General features: G+C 42.2%; 1 protein-coding gene across 6 annotated transcripts in view; it reads right to left on the reverse strand.

The window, feature by feature from the left end:
- Nucleotides 1-17,822, reverse strand: part of AFF4 (ALF transcription elongation factor 4) — a 95,931-nt gene that overhangs the window by 8,877 nt on the left and 69,232 nt on the right. For all 6 annotated transcript variants that reach the window (XR_008314916.1, XM_053289571.1, XM_053289568.1 and 3 more), the window contains 10 exons: nucleotides 16,031-16,954; nucleotides 11,158-11,246; nucleotides 9,737-9,971; nucleotides 7,796-7,893; nucleotides 7,165-7,228; nucleotides 6,875-7,011; nucleotides 6,464-6,535; nucleotides 5,365-5,458; nucleotides 2,877-2,920; nucleotides 1,201-1,421 (listed from right to left, as the gene is read on the reverse strand). Coding sequence is in view for 5 of the 6 variants with exons in the window: in XM_053289571.1 (XP_053145546.1) it covers nucleotides 1,201-1,421; nucleotides 2,877-2,920; nucleotides 5,365-5,458; nucleotides 6,464-6,535; nucleotides 6,875-7,011; nucleotides 7,165-7,228; nucleotides 7,796-7,893; nucleotides 9,737-9,971; nucleotides 11,158-11,246; nucleotides 16,031-16,954 (1,978 nt within the window). In the remaining variant the exon portion in view is untranslated. The remainder of the gene's footprint in view (nucleotides 1-1,200; nucleotides 1,422-2,876; nucleotides 2,921-5,364; nucleotides 5,459-6,463; nucleotides 6,536-6,874; nucleotides 7,012-7,164; nucleotides 7,229-7,795; nucleotides 7,894-9,736; nucleotides 9,972-11,157; nucleotides 11,247-16,030; nucleotides 16,955-17,822) is intronic.

Here is a 17,822-nt window from a genome sequence, read left to right on the forward strand (position 1 = left end):
GTTGCCATGCCATAACTCATGTGGCGTTGTTCCTGTGGCCGTTGTTGGCAATTTGGTTGGTAATTTTGCACCTCATGCCTCACACCTTAAAAAAGATTTTTTAACATCCATTGAGAAAGGGGAAATCATGATTCAGTCCAATAAGTCCGAGAATTCAAGAATAAACCCAGTCCAGTCAAGATAAAAACCAACTAATATAAAAAATTTTCTTTCTCCATCTCACTAAGAATGAACCAAGCCGAACCAAGGAATTAAGTCCTTATGAAGACAGTGCAATAGTGGTTGGAAATGAACTTGAGTGCTGGGTGCGCCAACCCCTGGAAATAATGGTCAAGCTGATGGGCAGGGCTGGAGTGCCACAAGGAGATTGAGTTGTGAGGCTACTGCACAAGCATATCTGTGAGGCTACTGCACAAGCACATCACCCATTAGTGTGACTGTACATTGGATCATGACAAAAATCTCTCAGTTATATTAAAGACTAACTTTAACCTTCTCTGTGGCTGCCCCGGGGTTCTGGAATACACTCCTTGTTGAAATAAGAGTATCTCTTTCTCAGCTTGCTTTTAGCAAGACGTACCTGTTTTCCCAGGCTTAAAGTTTTTAAATCTTTTTATTAGATTGTTTTATCTGATTTATGCATTTTAACTGTTTTATATTGTTTTTACATTTGTTATGTTTTAACTTTGTACATTGCCTAGAAATGTCTATATCAGGTGGTATAGAAATATGAGAAATAAAACAAAACTTTTCTAGCTTTACACTTGCAAAAATAGATTTGCATATGCAGCAAAATGACCAAGATGCCATTTGGGCATCTTGGCATCTTATGCCCAACAAGATGCCCCAAATTACTCTGGATCTCTCAAAAAATCATTTTGGCAACCAGAAAACTAACAAATTGTAGGACAGATTAACATGAGCATGTTTTATACTTCATGACAGCAACTCATAGTTTTGGTGTTATACAATAGGCTGTTATATTTAAGAGTTTGTGTTTGTGGCAACAAGAGAGGCAAATATCACTTGAGCTCACAGGACACAGCAGCTGACAGAGCTAGCAAAAAGTATACAAGATTTTCTTCCTAAAATGAAACGTCAGCAAAAACCTTTTGTGTGTTTATGATAAATACTCTTGATATCTAGCTCTACTAAAGTGATAAACAATCCTGACCATAAATTAATTCAGTCAAGTCTTACCCTTTTGCTCTCTGGCAAGCTGATCAGCTTGGTCCCAAATTTCAGTGGCATACAGAAAATTGGAAGTAACCTGGACATAACTGGCTGCCATCTGGTGGATCCTCTGTGGAATAGTCACTGAAGAAGTGCTCACTGTCGGGTTGGTTGACCCTGAAGAATAATTTCCTGAATTCCCTGGAGACAGCTTCGGAGAGACTGGAGATGGCATGCTGACAGGTTTGCTAGTAATTAAAAAGAGCATACAGGTTTGTTTGCCAGTTGCCCACATTAAGCCAAGACAGAAGATGTAGTTACAAATTAGTTCCATAATGTGAAAACAATATTCTGACATAGCTGATTAGGGACTATGTGAATTGTTGGCACCTGTTACTATCTATATTGGGGATTCTCAGCCTTGGATCCCCAGATGTTGTTGGACTTCAACTCCCATAATCCCCAACCAAAGTGACATTCGGGCTGAGGATGATAGGAGTTGAAATCCAATAACATCTGGGGACCCAAGGCTGAGGAGCCCTGATCTATTTGATACATTTGTGTGGACCCAACCCAATATCAATTATCTATGGCCCAGGATGCTGGGTTCGGAACTATTTATACTGCATCCCTTTGCATGCCTGGAACCTGATGCAGAAGGTGCACGTGTGCTAATTCTTAGAAATACATTGGGAGCTTGCTACTAGATTGGATTCCAAATATACAATGCATGCTTTATGCAGTCATACCAGTTACTATAGGTGATATTACCATTCTAGTATTAAATATAAAGCTTGCAAGTTTATTTTAGTACTCCATTTGTGGGAGAATGACTGAATTAACTTCATGAACCATATAATAGCGAGGTTCAAATGATCCAGTAACTGTGGATTACTGACTTGGAATGAGCAGAGTGCCTGCACATGCTCTCTCTTTGCCTTCTCCCCAGTTCTCTTCCTTGATATGCCTGGCTAAATTAAAAGCTTCCTGATTTGTTAAACCAGTTTCCCATAACATCTGAATTGATTCAAGCACTCCTTAACAAGATGGGAGCAAACAGCTTGTATCCTGGGTTAGAATCCACAGTAAGACATGCGTGAGTGGAATGCTTCTGCTCCACACAGGAGGAGTCATTTCCATCAAACTCCCTATGTCTCTGAGGGCCCCATAACCTGTTTTCAATGGACACAGGGGGCTACAGAGAGAAAAGGGAGGCACAAAAAACTGTTCCTCTCCCCCCCTCCCCGCCACATACACAGGTGGGAGCCTTCTGTTCATACATATCTTACTCTGGATGCTACCCACTATGTGTAGAGAATGATTAAACTTCAGTTTCCTGGTTCAGACATCATGGGGAAATGTGATTTAATGAATTCGAATTAAGCTTTGAATTCAGCTGGGTGTGTGTAAGCATAAGTACACACAACTTGCTCCCAATCCAAAAAACTATCAGAAACGGGTTAACAACAGGGAAGGGAAAAATGACTACAACTGAAATTCTGAAGAAAAAAATTCAACAGAACGTAGAAAATGAGAGAGTACTCTAATCCAGCTCAAGCTGGAATCCTCCAAATCCTACAGTGTCAGATGAAAATGAAGAAAGGTGAACATATAAACCACTCCTTTTCTGGTGCTCCCATACAGGGCACCTTTTTCATGACACTTTTCATAACCTCATACAAATAATATAATCTTGTGCTTACCTTCCCATGCCAGGTGATGGTGCTTGAGAATTATTATATGAGTTCTGTTTGGGGAAAAATAAACCACAAAATTTTAATCAAGCTAAATACGCATGATCATGATCAACTGTGAAAAAAACCAAACACCTAAAATATAGGAAAGTTACAGTGCTTTATAATTATGGAAAACCTTTTTAAAAATCACTTTTTAAAAAAATCACAGTACTGCTGACAGACTAGCCAGTGACTGAAGCTAATTCCAGGCAAGATTAAAATAATGATCACAGGCTGTCTCTATGACAACTTTCAAGGAGATCTGTGTAATTACGTGGTGATAAAAGAAAGCATCATATGTACTGGCTAATGTTATGGGTAGCATTCTTTTTTTCTTTCCTTTTTCCTATTAACACCAGCCTAGAAAATCATGCAGCAAGCTCTCTGGCTTGAGAATCAGATATGTTAATTACAAAATGCTGTGTCTTATGTTTTCACTTGCAGAAGTATATTTTGAAAATAATGCTAGGAAAGTAAGAAAGAAAAAAGCATATACAAAATTGCCTACATTAGTCAAGGTTGTCATCTTTAAATGTAACTGTTTCAGAATAAACGCTGTTCACACTGTTCAATATGTTCAATATGTTGAACTGTTTAGTGAATCTGCTGTTAGCTTTCACTCTGCACTGAAGTACGCTGAATCTGCCAAGCTGTTGTATCTGCTAGTTTTACTAAGTGTTTCTTGATCAACGAAAATACTTTGTTAAGAGCTCTGTCTCTCCCTGGAACCATTTTATGTAAATACTACACAAGATCTTACACATAGGACCTGCTGCAAGTAAGTAGAAGGGAACCAGAGGTTTCTGAGAAGCACAAGCTCAAGACACGAGCCACACACATTTGGCTCATTTTGTGTCATCTGAACCAGTCATGTCCAGTAATGCCCCCTGCTACCCAACATTTGCCTGACAACATTCTCGAGCCAATTTCAAGTGTCCAGTGGCAATGGGAACCTGACAGTCTCCATTCCAACGGGGCTGGTTCAGATCTCATAAAATGGCCAGAAGTATTGGGTCATGCCAGGAGTGCGCACTCCCCAGGAACCTCCAATTCCCTCCCATTTACCTGCAGGGTCATGTGAACCTGCCCTAAGATTATTATGCAGACATAGTTTAACATCCTCAACGTGCATTTCGATTTCTTTCAAACTCTGTTTGCAAGAGGAGGTTACAAATGATCTCCCAAGAGGAAGAGGATACTCAAGAAGAAATGAGCACCATGAAAATTGCTTAACAAGAAGTATGCAATAAGAAGTATGCTCTCCCAGATTCTATCAGGCATTTCCATTGTTCTAGCCCCAAGTATCATCATCTCAATCTTAAATGGATTGGCATCACATTACAAGCTCTCCCCTCTGCTTGTGCACTTACTGTATGTTATTTCCTGGTTGGCAGCAAATTATCTTGTGCTACTTTACCTCTCTCATAGCCACCTTAACCCTGAGGGAGAGCACTATTTCTGCTGCCCTTGTGCCTCTCTACATATTCTCAAACATAGGTATTTTGTTCACACTCACTGGCATTATTATGCTAGCCACCTGGTATGAGGGGAACGTGAGCCTAAACCAAGAAAAACAGACTGTCTGAATGGGTTGATTCAAGTTCAAGGGGTGAAGATATAAAGATATAGGGGAAAACACATTTCAGGTTTTGTCACCACACATTAATTTAAAAAGCACAAAACAGACATCTATCCCAATCTGTTTCCCATAGTCTGTTTTTTACATGAGCCACAGTTAAAACCACTACTCCTGATAGTTGGTCCTTTTAAAAAAAACCCAGTGGTTAGAAACCCAAATAATGTGCTTGAAAGTACCAAGATAGTGGTAATTCTACACCACCTAGGTGGGATGGAATCAGGGACAGTACTTTGTGGTATTTCTAACCCTTTGTGCAAGTAAGCCCCAAAAAGTGGTGCTGGCTGTTTACTGATTGATCCCACAGTCTTCAGCTCATGGTAGGGGTTCTCAAACCTTCTGATACTGCCAGCCCCTAAAATTATATATAAAATAATGTGACCGTTCACTGCTTTGCTGTTTCTGAGGTGTGGGGAGACAAACACGGAACCAGCAAACACCTGGCTCCTTGGCTGCTCACAAAATCGAGAGAAGGCTCAGCAGCAGTACTTTGACTGACAGGCCAGAAGAGAATTTTCTTATGGGAGACACTCACAAGCACTTGTCTCTTCTGACCTGTCTGCTTGCTTGCCTTCCCTTGGTTTGGGGAGTGGTGGTGGAGGCAAGTGGTTGTTGTATCTCAACTTGCTGTTTGCCTCCCATCACCTTTGACTGTCCCCGTGCCTTGGAAATGCCAGTTAAGGCCCCTGCCTCCTGAGCCCACTTAAAATGGCCCATATCTACATGAAACTACTGGCAGAGTTCACCCGGAGATTTGAGTTATCAGTAGCATATTGATTTATCATCAATATGCAGTTGAAAGTCACGGAAACCTTTTACCTTTAGATGTTCAGTCAGTGTCTTTGAGTACTTCAACGCACTCTCCTTCTTCAGCTTGAAAAGTCTTAAGTACAGCAGGGACTGACATCTAAGACTAGTAAAAGAAAGAGCAAGAGTTACTTTTAAGATCTTGACACTAACAGTTCAAGTAGTAAAAGGGGTGGGTGAATGTGTGTATAAAACTTAGTCGTAGGAATAGTGCTTGATCTGTAACAAAATCGAAAGCAATCTTGTCTTAATTTTTCACCAAACTCAGATTTAAAAAAATAAAAATCCGCAAATATTTACGCTTTTCACTTTGTCCTTATATTTGAGGCTATACTGGTCATCATTCTCTAGTACTGACTTTCACTTAAATCATGCATACCAGCAGGAGAATAGATTCATTTCAGATGTTACAATCAAATGGCACATGCTTGATTGGTAGAAAGTTTCAGCTGCCAGAGTGTCAGACCAGGACTAGCAAAACCTGGTTCAAATCTTTACTCAGCCATTAAGCTCACTGAATGACCTTGAACCAGTCACTGACACTTAGTCCAACCTAATTCACAAGGTTGTTGTGAGAATCAAATGGGTAGAGGAGAATCACTCCTCAGAGAGCATACTGCTCTGAGTTTCATGGAGGAAGGGGGGATATACATGCAAATACGTGTGTAGGCCACACCTCTGGCATCTCCAATTAAATGGATCTCAGGTAAGAATGTTGGGAGAGACCTCTGCTTGAAACCTTGGGACTATATTGCAAGACTGACTAGTCAATACTGGGCTAAGTAGACCAATCATCTAATTTCTGATAAGACAATTCCATAGGTTCATATGAAAAGGAAAGATTTTTGGTTTTCTGCTTACAACCATGGCATACTTGCATTCTGGTCACCTTACTATGCACATCCACAGTGCACTATTTGGTTTTAACCAATTCAGTACTTTGTACTATTCTTGAAAATTATGTTATCTTTAACAAGAAGCTATATTGTATTTTCCTTATCATTCCACAAATGTTAAGTTTATACATTTATATTCTGCTTGTAGAATATATGCAATATCAAATGCATATTTGAGCCTGTTCTTACTAATTAAAACCCAAATGTATACATACCACAGTACTGCTAGCCTCTTGTCTGCAGCAGTAGCATCCGGTGCCGAGTAATTCTTCAGTTTCATAGTGTATCTGCAATCAGAAATAAGCTGGTCAAACTGCCAATTCTTAGTAATGTTTTTAAAAATGAAAAACTAATCTAGGTTTGCGCTGTACTTTGTGTACCAAGAGCTAGTGATTGCTTTCAAGATACAGGATACACAGAGTGGAACTGAGAAATAAAAAGCTTAATAAAAATACATTAATCATAACAGGATGCATAGGAGCATGAGCTGGGGGTAAGAAGGCTTTTAAAAAAATTCATGAGATTTAATTTATCAAATGCATACAACAGTTAACAAAACAGCTTCCAAAAACTAGGGGTCACCTAGTTCTGATTACTGAATTTGACTCTTGCTGTGCCTCACTTACTTGATCAACTCCACAGTTTCAGAATACATAGGGAACGGGGACTTTGATTCCTGAGCATTTTTCTCCAACGCATTCCCACATTCAATGAATGACACTACAGCATCAAGGTAGTATACAGCTTTTTCAAACCTGTCAGACTGAAAGAGATAAAATATTTGAAATTAAACTCAAGAATAAAAGGGAGAATTATAAAAGTTGGGTATTACTGCAAGAGAATAAGCTGAAAAGGTTGACAACCAAGGACAACAAATAAACACCTTTAGCAGAAAAATGTTTAGGTTTTATCTTACCAATGCATCAGCATTGTGCTTTAACTTCTTTGCCTCTTGTAAGTAGTGATCTGCTGAGTAAGTCCTGCAACACAAAGCGGAATACAGTACATGCAATTATAAAACTCTTCTGATTTTATCAAAGAAAATACATTTGTCATTCTTTGGCATCTCCTATTTGTTCCTGAAATTTTGTACTATGTATTTAAGCAGTGGTAGTGATGAGTGGGATAGGGGAGTGCAACAGTAACTTGTATGAAACCAAAGTAAATACAGGTGGGTAGCTCTGCCCAGCTTGTGCCTAAAGCAGATAACTCCCATGCTGATTAGATTGGCTCTCTCTTTTCTCATATTTATTTAGACAATGAGAACTTGTATGTTAAAGAAGGCTTCTAACAATGCTCTCTGATTTCAATTTCAGCTGAACTGAATTTGAATTACTGGCCACTATGTTTTGGTATTCTTATTGTTTGGAGTATTTTGTAAGTCACTGATATTTTAAATTAAAAGCAGGGTAAAAATGCATATAATAAGTAAAATGTTAATATAATGATTTGCCACATATTCTTTGTGGTAAAAGGATTTGTTCTCATTCACCACATATATATTCTAACATACAGAAGCCAGGCTGCTGACTTTTCTTTGTTCTCACCTGTCATCAAACACTAGCTTTGCTCTCCGGGACTTTGAGCTATCTGCAGTTGTGGTGGAGGCCGAAGGGCAGCTTGAAGAATTATTTAAAACCTTTTCCTTGAAAGAAGAAAACATATCACAATTAGTTAAGAAAACGGAGGTTTGGCAAACATTGCTCATGCTTCACTTGCTGAGTCTGAGCTGGTTAAATTAAGCCCAGATAAGCATCATTATTCATGCTTACCATGCATACAGTTTGACACAGTTGATACTGTACTGACTCAAGCAAATTCAAAGTACAAAGAAGGTGAAAGTTTTAGAGATCAATTGTAATCATTTATGTACAGTTATAAGTTTGCAGTTACCCAATTTATCATCTTATTTAGGCATCTTATAACTAAAAAAACCCTTTGTCAGCTCTCACTCTTCAGTGCTGTTCCAAACTATATCACAGTAGAACCACACGGAGAGGATGAAGTTACGGCCTGATGTCTAAGCAGCGGTTAAATATTGCATTGTGTATTAAGACAACATACAATCCAGGATATTTTATTTTCCAGATGTACTGCAATCTTTTTTTTTTCTAAAGCAAGTTACAGAGTGACCATGTTCTAAAATGTAAGTACTGTATGTGTAATTACATACCAACATTTTAGTTTGGCCACCATCCTTAGTACTTCTATTCCCCCCAAAACTCTCAGTAATCATCACAATTTTGTCCTCCCTCTTTCAACCTTTCTTCAGCTACCTCTCCTATTTGAAGAGCTGAATAAACTTGAGCTAAAATGCCTTACAGTGAGGTTATTTGCCAGTTGCTCTCCCTAGACTTTAAGCACAGTTCTTTTCCACTTGTGCATCAGTCAGCCCTGCTTTTGCTGCCAAGTGAGGGGTGGTGTGAGCCCGTAGATAGCCAGTCATGTGGAAAGGGAGAGATGGGGTCAGGTCAGGGAGATGCTGTGGAACCCTGGCCATGAAGGTCCAGAAAATGGGGGGAGGAAGGATGCTACAGCATAGCATTAGGGGTTATTTACTTCTTGGGGGTCCCAATTTTTGGTTACTTATACGAGGTATCTGAGCTGAAGTTTTGAAATAGAAGACATACACTTGTTTAAAAGAGCTGCAAACCTCTGCTCTTTTAAACAAAACCATACTAATTAGGAGAAAAATTAAAGCCTAGCAGACCACAACAGGATACCAGTTCCTCAAAGGATGGATCCAGACGTAACTCAATGCAGGCTTAGAAAGAAGATAGGCTTCTTTGTCTACCAAAAAATCCTTCTGCCATGCAGTGCCAAAACCAGGTCTGTGGGGACCCTTGATGCAGTGCCTTTGTGGATTCCCTTAGCAGTGATAGCTCGAGAGTGGGGAGGCAGAGAGTAGTGAAGCTGCTAGCACAGCTGCATCTCCCCTGCCACCGCCCCAATACAATGCTTGGAGTGCTTCTTGGTGCCATTTTTAATGCAGGGCCTCAGGGGATGGGCCATGGATCCTCTGATAGCCCTGGCCCTCATTCCAGTGCCCTAGCTGACCACTCTCTGATACTGCTCCTGCCTCCACCTTTACAAGCTCTGCTTGTTAACTTGCTTAGCCTAGTTTCTAAAATGTTTCATAGTCTTGCCTCAGGCATAAATAATGTTATTGGTACTTAATGTACCAATAAATCTACTACTTATATGCTACAACCAATGAAGGACTGCCACAAAAAAGCCCTGATATTCAGAATAATGTTTGCATTTTCACAAAGATTACTCTGTTTTGAGAGCTAACTGTATTCAGCACATCAGCCCTGTTATCTGTTAAAAATGTGACCGTCTTTTGCAAACCAAATACTTCCAAGACTTGATTTAACTGAAGTAGAGCAATCAAACGCTGTGAAATGGTATACTCAGTTTCACACCCACTGTAGACAAAGGACTCAGAAAAGCAAAGGAAAGCCATGGCTGAAGTAGTGTTTCCTTACCTTGGTGTCTTTAGCATTACTAGATGCCTTCCCTTCGGTCTTCTTTTGTTTAGATGAGCTACTTTTACTGCTGCTACTCTCCTTATTACTGTTACTGCTTGATTTCAAGGAAGAAGACTGACTGATAGTTCTCTTTCGAGAGCTATGCTCTTGCTTGGAATCTTTCTGGATGACCGAGGCAGGGGCTGGAGAAGGAAGAAGATCCTTCTCTTTAATAGCACTTTGCTTTGATGACCTGGGCAGGGGGAGGGGAGGACATAATGAGTACAGGTTATAGCAGGCTCAGACCTATGTGGAAGATACTTTGTTTCACTAACTGCAAAGCAGACAACTTATCAAACTATTCTATTACAATCAGAAAAGGACAGAGGTTTTTTGGTCAACAGTACTTGCAGAAATAAACCTTCTAAAGCAGGGCTGCACAAGTTTGGCCTTTCTGCAACTACATCATCCCTGACTATTGGACACTGTGGCTGGGGATGATGCAAACTGCAGACCAACAACACAGGAGGGCCGAAGCTACGCAACCTTGTCATAAGGAATGCAGATCAAAGGGTGCAATGTAACAACAAACAGGGTATATTGTAACAAATGACACCCTGGCAATGCAAAGGCAGGCGAAAAGGCAGCCCCTTCCCAACTTACAGCTAGTAGGTATACGGTTAGTTGAGGCTTCTTTTCTGACACCTTTCAGATTATTCACTGTCAACAGAACCTCTTCTGAGGACAGCCAACCAGGGACTTGCAGACTGGATCCAACCCAGGCGCAATTTTCCCTGGTCCATCTCAGGTTTGGTAAAAAGTCAAGCCACAATTTCATTTGAAAGGAAACATAATACACATTGTGTTACATTGCTCCTTGATTTTTGTATGCAACACGTAAACGAACATATCTCTATGTAATGCTATGCCTGAATACATGTGCTTTTATCATTTTGAAATCTTTATTGGCAGACAATGCCAACTTTACTGGGCAGCTTGATCCTTCACAAACCAGGGTGAAAATGTTTAGTAAAGAAATAAACTTGTAAGTACCCAGAGATGTGCACGCATACAAGGATTTGGGAGACTCTCTCTTGTAAGTTAGCTCTATAGAATGCAAAAGCTTCAGATTAAGGTTCCAAACTTTAAAGGCATGTTGTTGGGTACACCTGGCATTGCAGCTGCTTAATGGAATACTGCTGGCAGCAAGTGTACACTTTTGTCCCTTACAACAGGTCTAACGAGCCAAACCTGGGAACTTTAAAACAAGCAGTTTGGCAATTATGTTGGGGCAGTTGATGAAAAGAAAATTCTGAACATTTGGGTGGACATGGTCAACTCTGCACTTGGACTTTACACTGACAATGTTTAAAAGCTTGTACTTCTATATTTCCTCTGTCCTACATTCAAAAACTTGTATGGGGTAGACAGGCACTCACTCTCTACTGCTGGAAATCTTGTTTGCTGAGGAAGGCTTTTCTTCTAGTTTTGTTTTCTTACTTTCAATGGTTCTGTTTTCTTCTGCATTCTAAAACAAAACAATTGCATGTGACCCATTAAGACAAAATTTGATTACCTTGCATTAAACAGGAGTACTGATGGTTTGTAGGCCACCTAATGATCTTATAAGCCACTTCTATCATTAAGATCATTATACAGCAAGTAATAAGACTATTTGTCCAGGGTATTTAAAACAATGTCATCTTCATTATAAGCCCCACCACCCATTGAGATAATCTGGTAGGGGTGTGTAGAACTGGTTCGATCCAAACAGGCTCAGTTCAACCAGTTTGAGCTCAACTTGGAAAGGGGAATCCAGTAATGATTCCCCTTTACAAGGCAAAGGGGATTCCTAACTCTAAGAAGTGGTTGAAAGGGCAGGCGAGGAGGTGGGTGAGAGGACATCTTCCCCACAGCAGCAGCTCCTCTAGGCCCTGCCAGTGCTCCCCCGCCCAGCAGCACACGTTGGCAGGGGCCTAGAGGAGTCATCACTGTGGGCAAGGTGCCCTCTTGACTGCCCTTTCAACCCCTTTTTAGCGTGAGAAATCCCCTTTGCTTGCAAGCATCCTGAACTGGGCCGACTGCATGAACCAAACCGCCAGCCAGTTCTAATGAACTGGTTCATAGTCCGGCAGTTTGGTTCAAATACAGTTCAAATTCAAACCAAACAACCCAGAACAGTTCCGTGCACATCCCGATAATCCAGAGAGACCCACCTGCAGTTGCCACCACTTCTCCTGGTGGCTAAGGTACAGGCCTTCTCTGTTGCCACCCTGAGGCTTTGGAATGCTCTCCCTGCCGAAATAAGAACCTTCCCAGCTCTGACAGCTTTTAAAAAGACTCTTAAAAGCATTTACCCAAGCTTTTTAACTAGAATTAGCGGGACCCGGCACAGAGCATCTGCGCCTCTTGTTTGCCACCGATCCCCACCCCTCTCACCCCTGCAGTTTCCCCCATGCTCCCCCCGCCTGCTGTTGCCATCCACTGCCCACCCGCTGGCTGTCCGTCCCTCCCTCCCTCTGCCACCAGGCCGGCCGCCATCAGCCTTTGCCACCATTTTGTTTCCTGGCCGGCCATTTTCTTTCCTCCTGCCTGTTCCCGTCACTAGCTGCTCGCAAAATCCTGCGAGATTTGCCATACATGGGATTAGCAATGGGTATGCCTAAGAGAAATATATATCAAGAAGAAGATTGTGGTTTTAAATTGTTTTAATTTGTTTAATATTTGTTGTAAACTGCCCAGAGGTGCAAGTTTTAGGTGGTATACAAATATACTAAATAAGAAATAAGTATTCCCTGCAGAAATGCTACAAAATAATTTTTTTATCCGCAGGATTCTTTGACACAGAGAAACCAGAATTGTATTGTAGATGTCATACTCTTGCACGACAAAGAAGATTGTGGCTTAAGTTGCATAATTAAAGTAGAAGTCGGACAGCTCAGTTTGCCCCCATATGGATTTACCCATATGGTAATCCCATATGAAAAGCAGTACCACCAACTAATGTTCTGTGGTTGTTTGAAAACATTGTTTAACTGCAGGTAACACACAGACATGGATTTGCAAAGTCAGATCTTTTGCCTGATAAAATTCACAAATGAAGGATCACCAAAGAAACTTACAATCCAAGAAGATAAATGTGATTTAGGGTTCCTCTGCAATGATATGTACAAGTTAAGAGTTAAAGAAAATGCTACCAGGCAGTCATTTGACTCCCTATAATCAGGGTCTCTACTGGCATGATACTATCACTTTACAAAAGTCTGTAACGCAAGACACTGATATGATCACCTCTCTACCTACATATCATTATATACAATTAAATCTTCTAGCATGGGGATTTGCAGAATGCTTTGCTGGCAAAACGTAGGGGCGTGCGAACCGGTATGGCCATAGAGAGTTCAAACCGGACCAGCCCCAGCTCTAAAAGAACTGGTCCTGACAGGTTGCGGCAGGTGGGGGGGAGGGGGGAGATATACTTGTAAAGGAGAATCCAGTGAGCATAGTACCTTCTCTTTGCAGGTGGTGTGGACAGCAGAGGTGGTTCCTCCAAATGCCTTGCCAGCCTCCTGAAGAACAGCCTGGGCCAGCTGCAGCCTGGTTTGGGCCTCTGCAAGGCCAGCCCAGGTTGTTCTGAAGGAGGCAGGCAGGAGGGTTGGAGGAGTCCCCCCCGCACTCCATTGCCTGCAAATGGAAGGTACTAAGTACCCTTTTTCCCCACCCCACCTTAGTACAGGGAATGCTCCTTTACAAGTATATCCCCCCCACCCCCCATCGGCCTGTGAATCGGTTCAGCCAGTCCCGGAACTGGGCCATTTTGAATTTGGTCTGAACAGGCCAAACTAGTTCTGTGCACACCCCTAGCAAAACATTTCAACTCAAAATGGGCTGTTTCGCGCTCATTTCCTTTTAAATCAAGGACCTGTTTCAAGCTTGGAGCAGGACCACCCATTTTGATTTAAACATTTCTGTGTTCCAAGCACCATTTTGGAGGTCTGTTTTTCCTTTGCTGATTGGTTTTTTGGCACTGGCTTCCAATTGGTTTATCATCTCCTTGCTTCTTGGTTGACTTATTATCATACAAATCAAGTGCTGTCATGGGCAAGTGTGCCCCAATTGGCTGGTGGGAGAAAGGAGCCCAAAAGGAGAGTTTCAAAATATATTCAAAGGGACTAGGAGGCAGAGAAAGCCCTTATGTATCTCTTGACGAGGATATATCAGGAGAGGAGGAAGGTAGGTTTGATTTTGTGCTTTCCTTTTCTCAGCACTGAATATAATATGTTGTGCTATTGCTGCTATAACTATCTGGTTTTGCTGGATCTCAGGTTGACAAAGGCAGAACTTGAGTGCCTACTTTGAATCTTCTTTGAGTTGTGGTTTGGTTTGTCTGTGAGATAGTGTTGTGGCAAGAAATGGACAGTGGCAGGTGTGGGCATTTGTAATATTTTTTGGTGACTGCTGTGATGACATCTGGCCTTGAGACTAACTTGTGCATCTGCGCTACAATCTGCATTGCAAGGTGTACTCAGTCAAAATGTGGCTGAAGTAGCTGTAGCTGAGCTTATGGCTATGCTTGCTGCTAAGTAATGGTGCTGCTATAGCAGTTGTTGCAATGCTAGGGTAGAAGGAGTCATAATTGCTTGTGAGAGAGCAACTTGTGCCAATGATGTTACTGCAGCGCGGGCACTGTGGCTGGGCAGTGGTTTCTGGGTCAGTTATTCTTTTTTGGCCATTTTTAGACTGTTTGAAATGTGTGTTTTGTGTTGGAGGGACAGATTTCCTTTTCCTGTGTGCTTCTGCAGTGCTTTTTTTCAAGGCAGGGTTGCAAAATGCATTGCAAATTGCAGTGCAAAACTTGTGTGCAGTGCACTCTGAGTGCCGCTTGTTCCGGCCCTAGGGAACAATGGGGAAACTCAAAACCCTCCTTGTTCCCTATGGGTAGCTCCCAGGAACACCAAAGTGGGTTGTGTGGTAGGGCATGATGGGCGCTACCTGCTATTCAACCCACAAAAGAAATAGGCAAGTGGACAATTTTAAACCAGTTTTTAACCTTTTCCCCAAACCTTTGTAACCTTTGGTATTGGTAAAATTTGTATTGGTATTGGTGAAATTTGTATTGGTAAAATTTGTAACCTTTGGTAAAAGGTTACAAATTTGTTTTAAAAATCTCCTGCTTGACCATTTCTTTTGTGGGTTGGGTGGTAGGGCAGACGTTACAGCTGGTGCAAAATATGTAAGCCAGCTTGGTCTTTGGGACATCTCAGAGAGACCATGCTTAAAGCACTGCACTGGCTTCCGGGCAAAATACAAAGTGCTGGTAATTACCTATAAAGCCCTAAATGGCTTGGGTTTGGGGTGTTTAAGAGTGTGTCCTTTTACATGATCCCTATCACCTATTAAATTGCTGCCAGCTCAACCAGTGGCTAACTCAGAGTAGTGGCCATTCTCTGTGGCTATTTGCAAGCTCTAGTACACGATCCCAACCAATATATGAAATTTGCTTTCTCTGCTCGAATTTCAGAAAGCTCTAAAGATGCATCATTTTAGCTAGGCATTTTGGTGGTGTTTCAAATTGCAGTAACTGTTTTTAATTGCTTTGTTTTTATTTTGTAAACTGCCTCAAGTTTTTTTGTTAGGTGGTGTATGATAATTAATTCTCTTAGCCAGCCAGCGTGGGGATGTGGCAAGGCTATGTGTGCCAGCGAAGGAGGCGTCTGATTGGCTGGGCTCTCCGGTTGGCTGGCAGAGGCGACTGATTGCCTGGGCGCCATTTGGCCTGGCCGCTGTGAGGATAAGGTAGTGGCGGCGGCAGGCCTAGCGCAGCCGCAGCCTGGGCTGAGAGGAGGCAGAAGGCAACGGGATGCGCCTGTTGCAGCCTGTGGAGGGAGGGAAATGCCTGTTGGAGGTCGGGGCAGAAGAGAAATGCCTGTTGGAGGTCGGGGCAAAAGGCAGCAGGGCTTCCCTGTTCGCCGCCCGGGAGGAGGAACGGCAGTGGCGGGGCCCTTTTTGGCTGCCCGCAGCCCCGTGAGGAGCAGCAGCGGTGCGGATTGGAGATGCTCTGTGCAGGTGGTGGTGGGGAGGGAGGGGGGGGAAGGCAAGAGAGCATGGGGCTGGAGGGTGGGCAAGAGAGACCAGGGCAGGAGGGAGGGGGGAACAGTCGGCCCCAAAGAGTGCACAGATGCTCTGTGCAGGGTCGGCTAGTATAAATATAAAACAGCAGGTTAACCCTCTGTTATAGAGAAGCTATTTGAAGATTGATTAACTGACTGTCCATTTACATGAGGAAACTATCAATTCACACTGAACACTGACCTGACACAATTTATGCTTCCTCTTGCCCTTGGTGGAACTTTTGTCAGAGGATGTTTTCTGGGGTTCCCTTGGATGCTTCTCAGACACATTTTTCCTCTCAGTTTTTGATGGGTCTGTGTCTTTGTAAGGCTTCCCTGGTATTCTGGTTAAGAGGCTCAAGTCAATCTTCACAATAAGAGGAAACCTTTCATCAGGATCACTGAGTGGTGAAAGGAGTTCCTTCTCTTCCATAGGAGAGAACATTCTTTGTCGTAAAAAGCTGTCATCCTCCTCAATAGAGGGTTTAACAGGAGTCCTATTGCTCTCAGAATATTTGGGAGTTTGTGATGAAGGAGGCAGGCTTTCATTCTCATCAGAATCAGAGGATGAGGTATCCGTTTCTATGAATTCCTTGGATTTCTGGGATGATTTGTTTGGAACCTTGCATTTCTTTTTCTCTGTTGTAGGCCTAGGGGAGGATTTGGGCTCCTTCTTTATATTGGGCTTTCTGGAGCCTTTTGTGGCTGCCTTATGTCTGTTAGAGGGTATATTTGTTGCCATGTCCAATGGGGTTTCACTTTCAATTTTCAACCCCCCTCTGGGTTCCTCCACAGGTGGTTTCTCTGTCTTTTTCGGCTGCTTTTTACCTACAGTCCTCCTCTGAGTCATGCTGTCACTTTGAGCAGGTGACTTTTGCCTGCCACGATTGCCCTCTGATCCTTTCTGGGTGGTTTTCAAATCTCTTCCAGGAGTAGAGGAAATTGAATCCTTAGCTCCACTTTGATCTGCATATCCACCCCCTGCGCTCTGATCCCTCCCCTCTTTTTTATAACCTTGAGTTGATGGGATGTTACTGTCCACAGAAGAAGCTGGCGATACTTTGTGTGGATTCACCTTGTTAAGCCAGTTGTCAAGTTGCCACTTATTCGTTGGAGGTGGCTCAGGCTAAATAGAGGAAAGGGAAATATGTTTAAACACAAAGAATTCCACATTTACTTCACTATTTGCAACTCTACTCTTTGACAGTGGAAGAGTCTACCTCATGGAGTGGTGGGCTCTCTTCACTAGACGTTTTCAGACAGAGGCTACTACTACTTATATACTGCTTTTCAACAACAGTTCTCAAAACAGTTTACATAGAAAAATGAAAAAATAAAGATACGTTTCCTGTTCCAAAAGGGCTTACAATCTAGAAAGAAAACAAAGGTAGACACCAGCAACAACCACTGGAAGGATGCTGTGCTGAAGTTGGATAGGGCCAGGGAAACCAGCTGACTACCTCCCACACCGCCCCAGGACTACTGAAAGACCTATGCGCACCAGGAGGAAGGCAAGAAAGGAGACACCCAGGCCAGGGAGCTCTTGTCCTCAGCTCCTGAACAGTCCATCAATGGCCCAAGACAACATTGCTTTGTAAAACTTATGTAACTCATTTATTTTTAGTATTGTATTATTCGGTGTCTTTGATCAAGGCAGAATAAAAATGCAATAAAGACCAACATTTGGTTATCTAAGTAACTGCACCGGAGAAACATTTTATTACAACCTTACGGATTAAGAGAGTGGTAGCTCCTTCTGCTACAGAAATGTAAGGGCAGTTGCCAGTTTTGAAGCACACATCTCTCTCTTGCCTAGCCTTTGTGTTGGATTGGGGAGCCTTTGGGTTGGACTGGGGTTGGAGTCAGCTGTCATAATGCTGTGCTATGTTTCCTGAGTAAGGAACTGAAACATGGGCAGTTTGCCATTTGTCTGCTCACCAGGGAGCAACTGCTGATTCTCTCAGGCAAGCAGATTAATGGCAAACTGTATGGAC

The sequence above is a fragment of the Hemicordylus capensis genome, chromosome 2 (genome assembly GCF_027244095.1).
Source record: "Hemicordylus capensis ecotype Gifberg chromosome 2, rHemCap1.1.pri, whole genome shotgun sequence".
NCBI lineage: Eukaryota > Metazoa > Chordata > Lepidosauria > Squamata > Cordylidae > Hemicordylus > Hemicordylus capensis.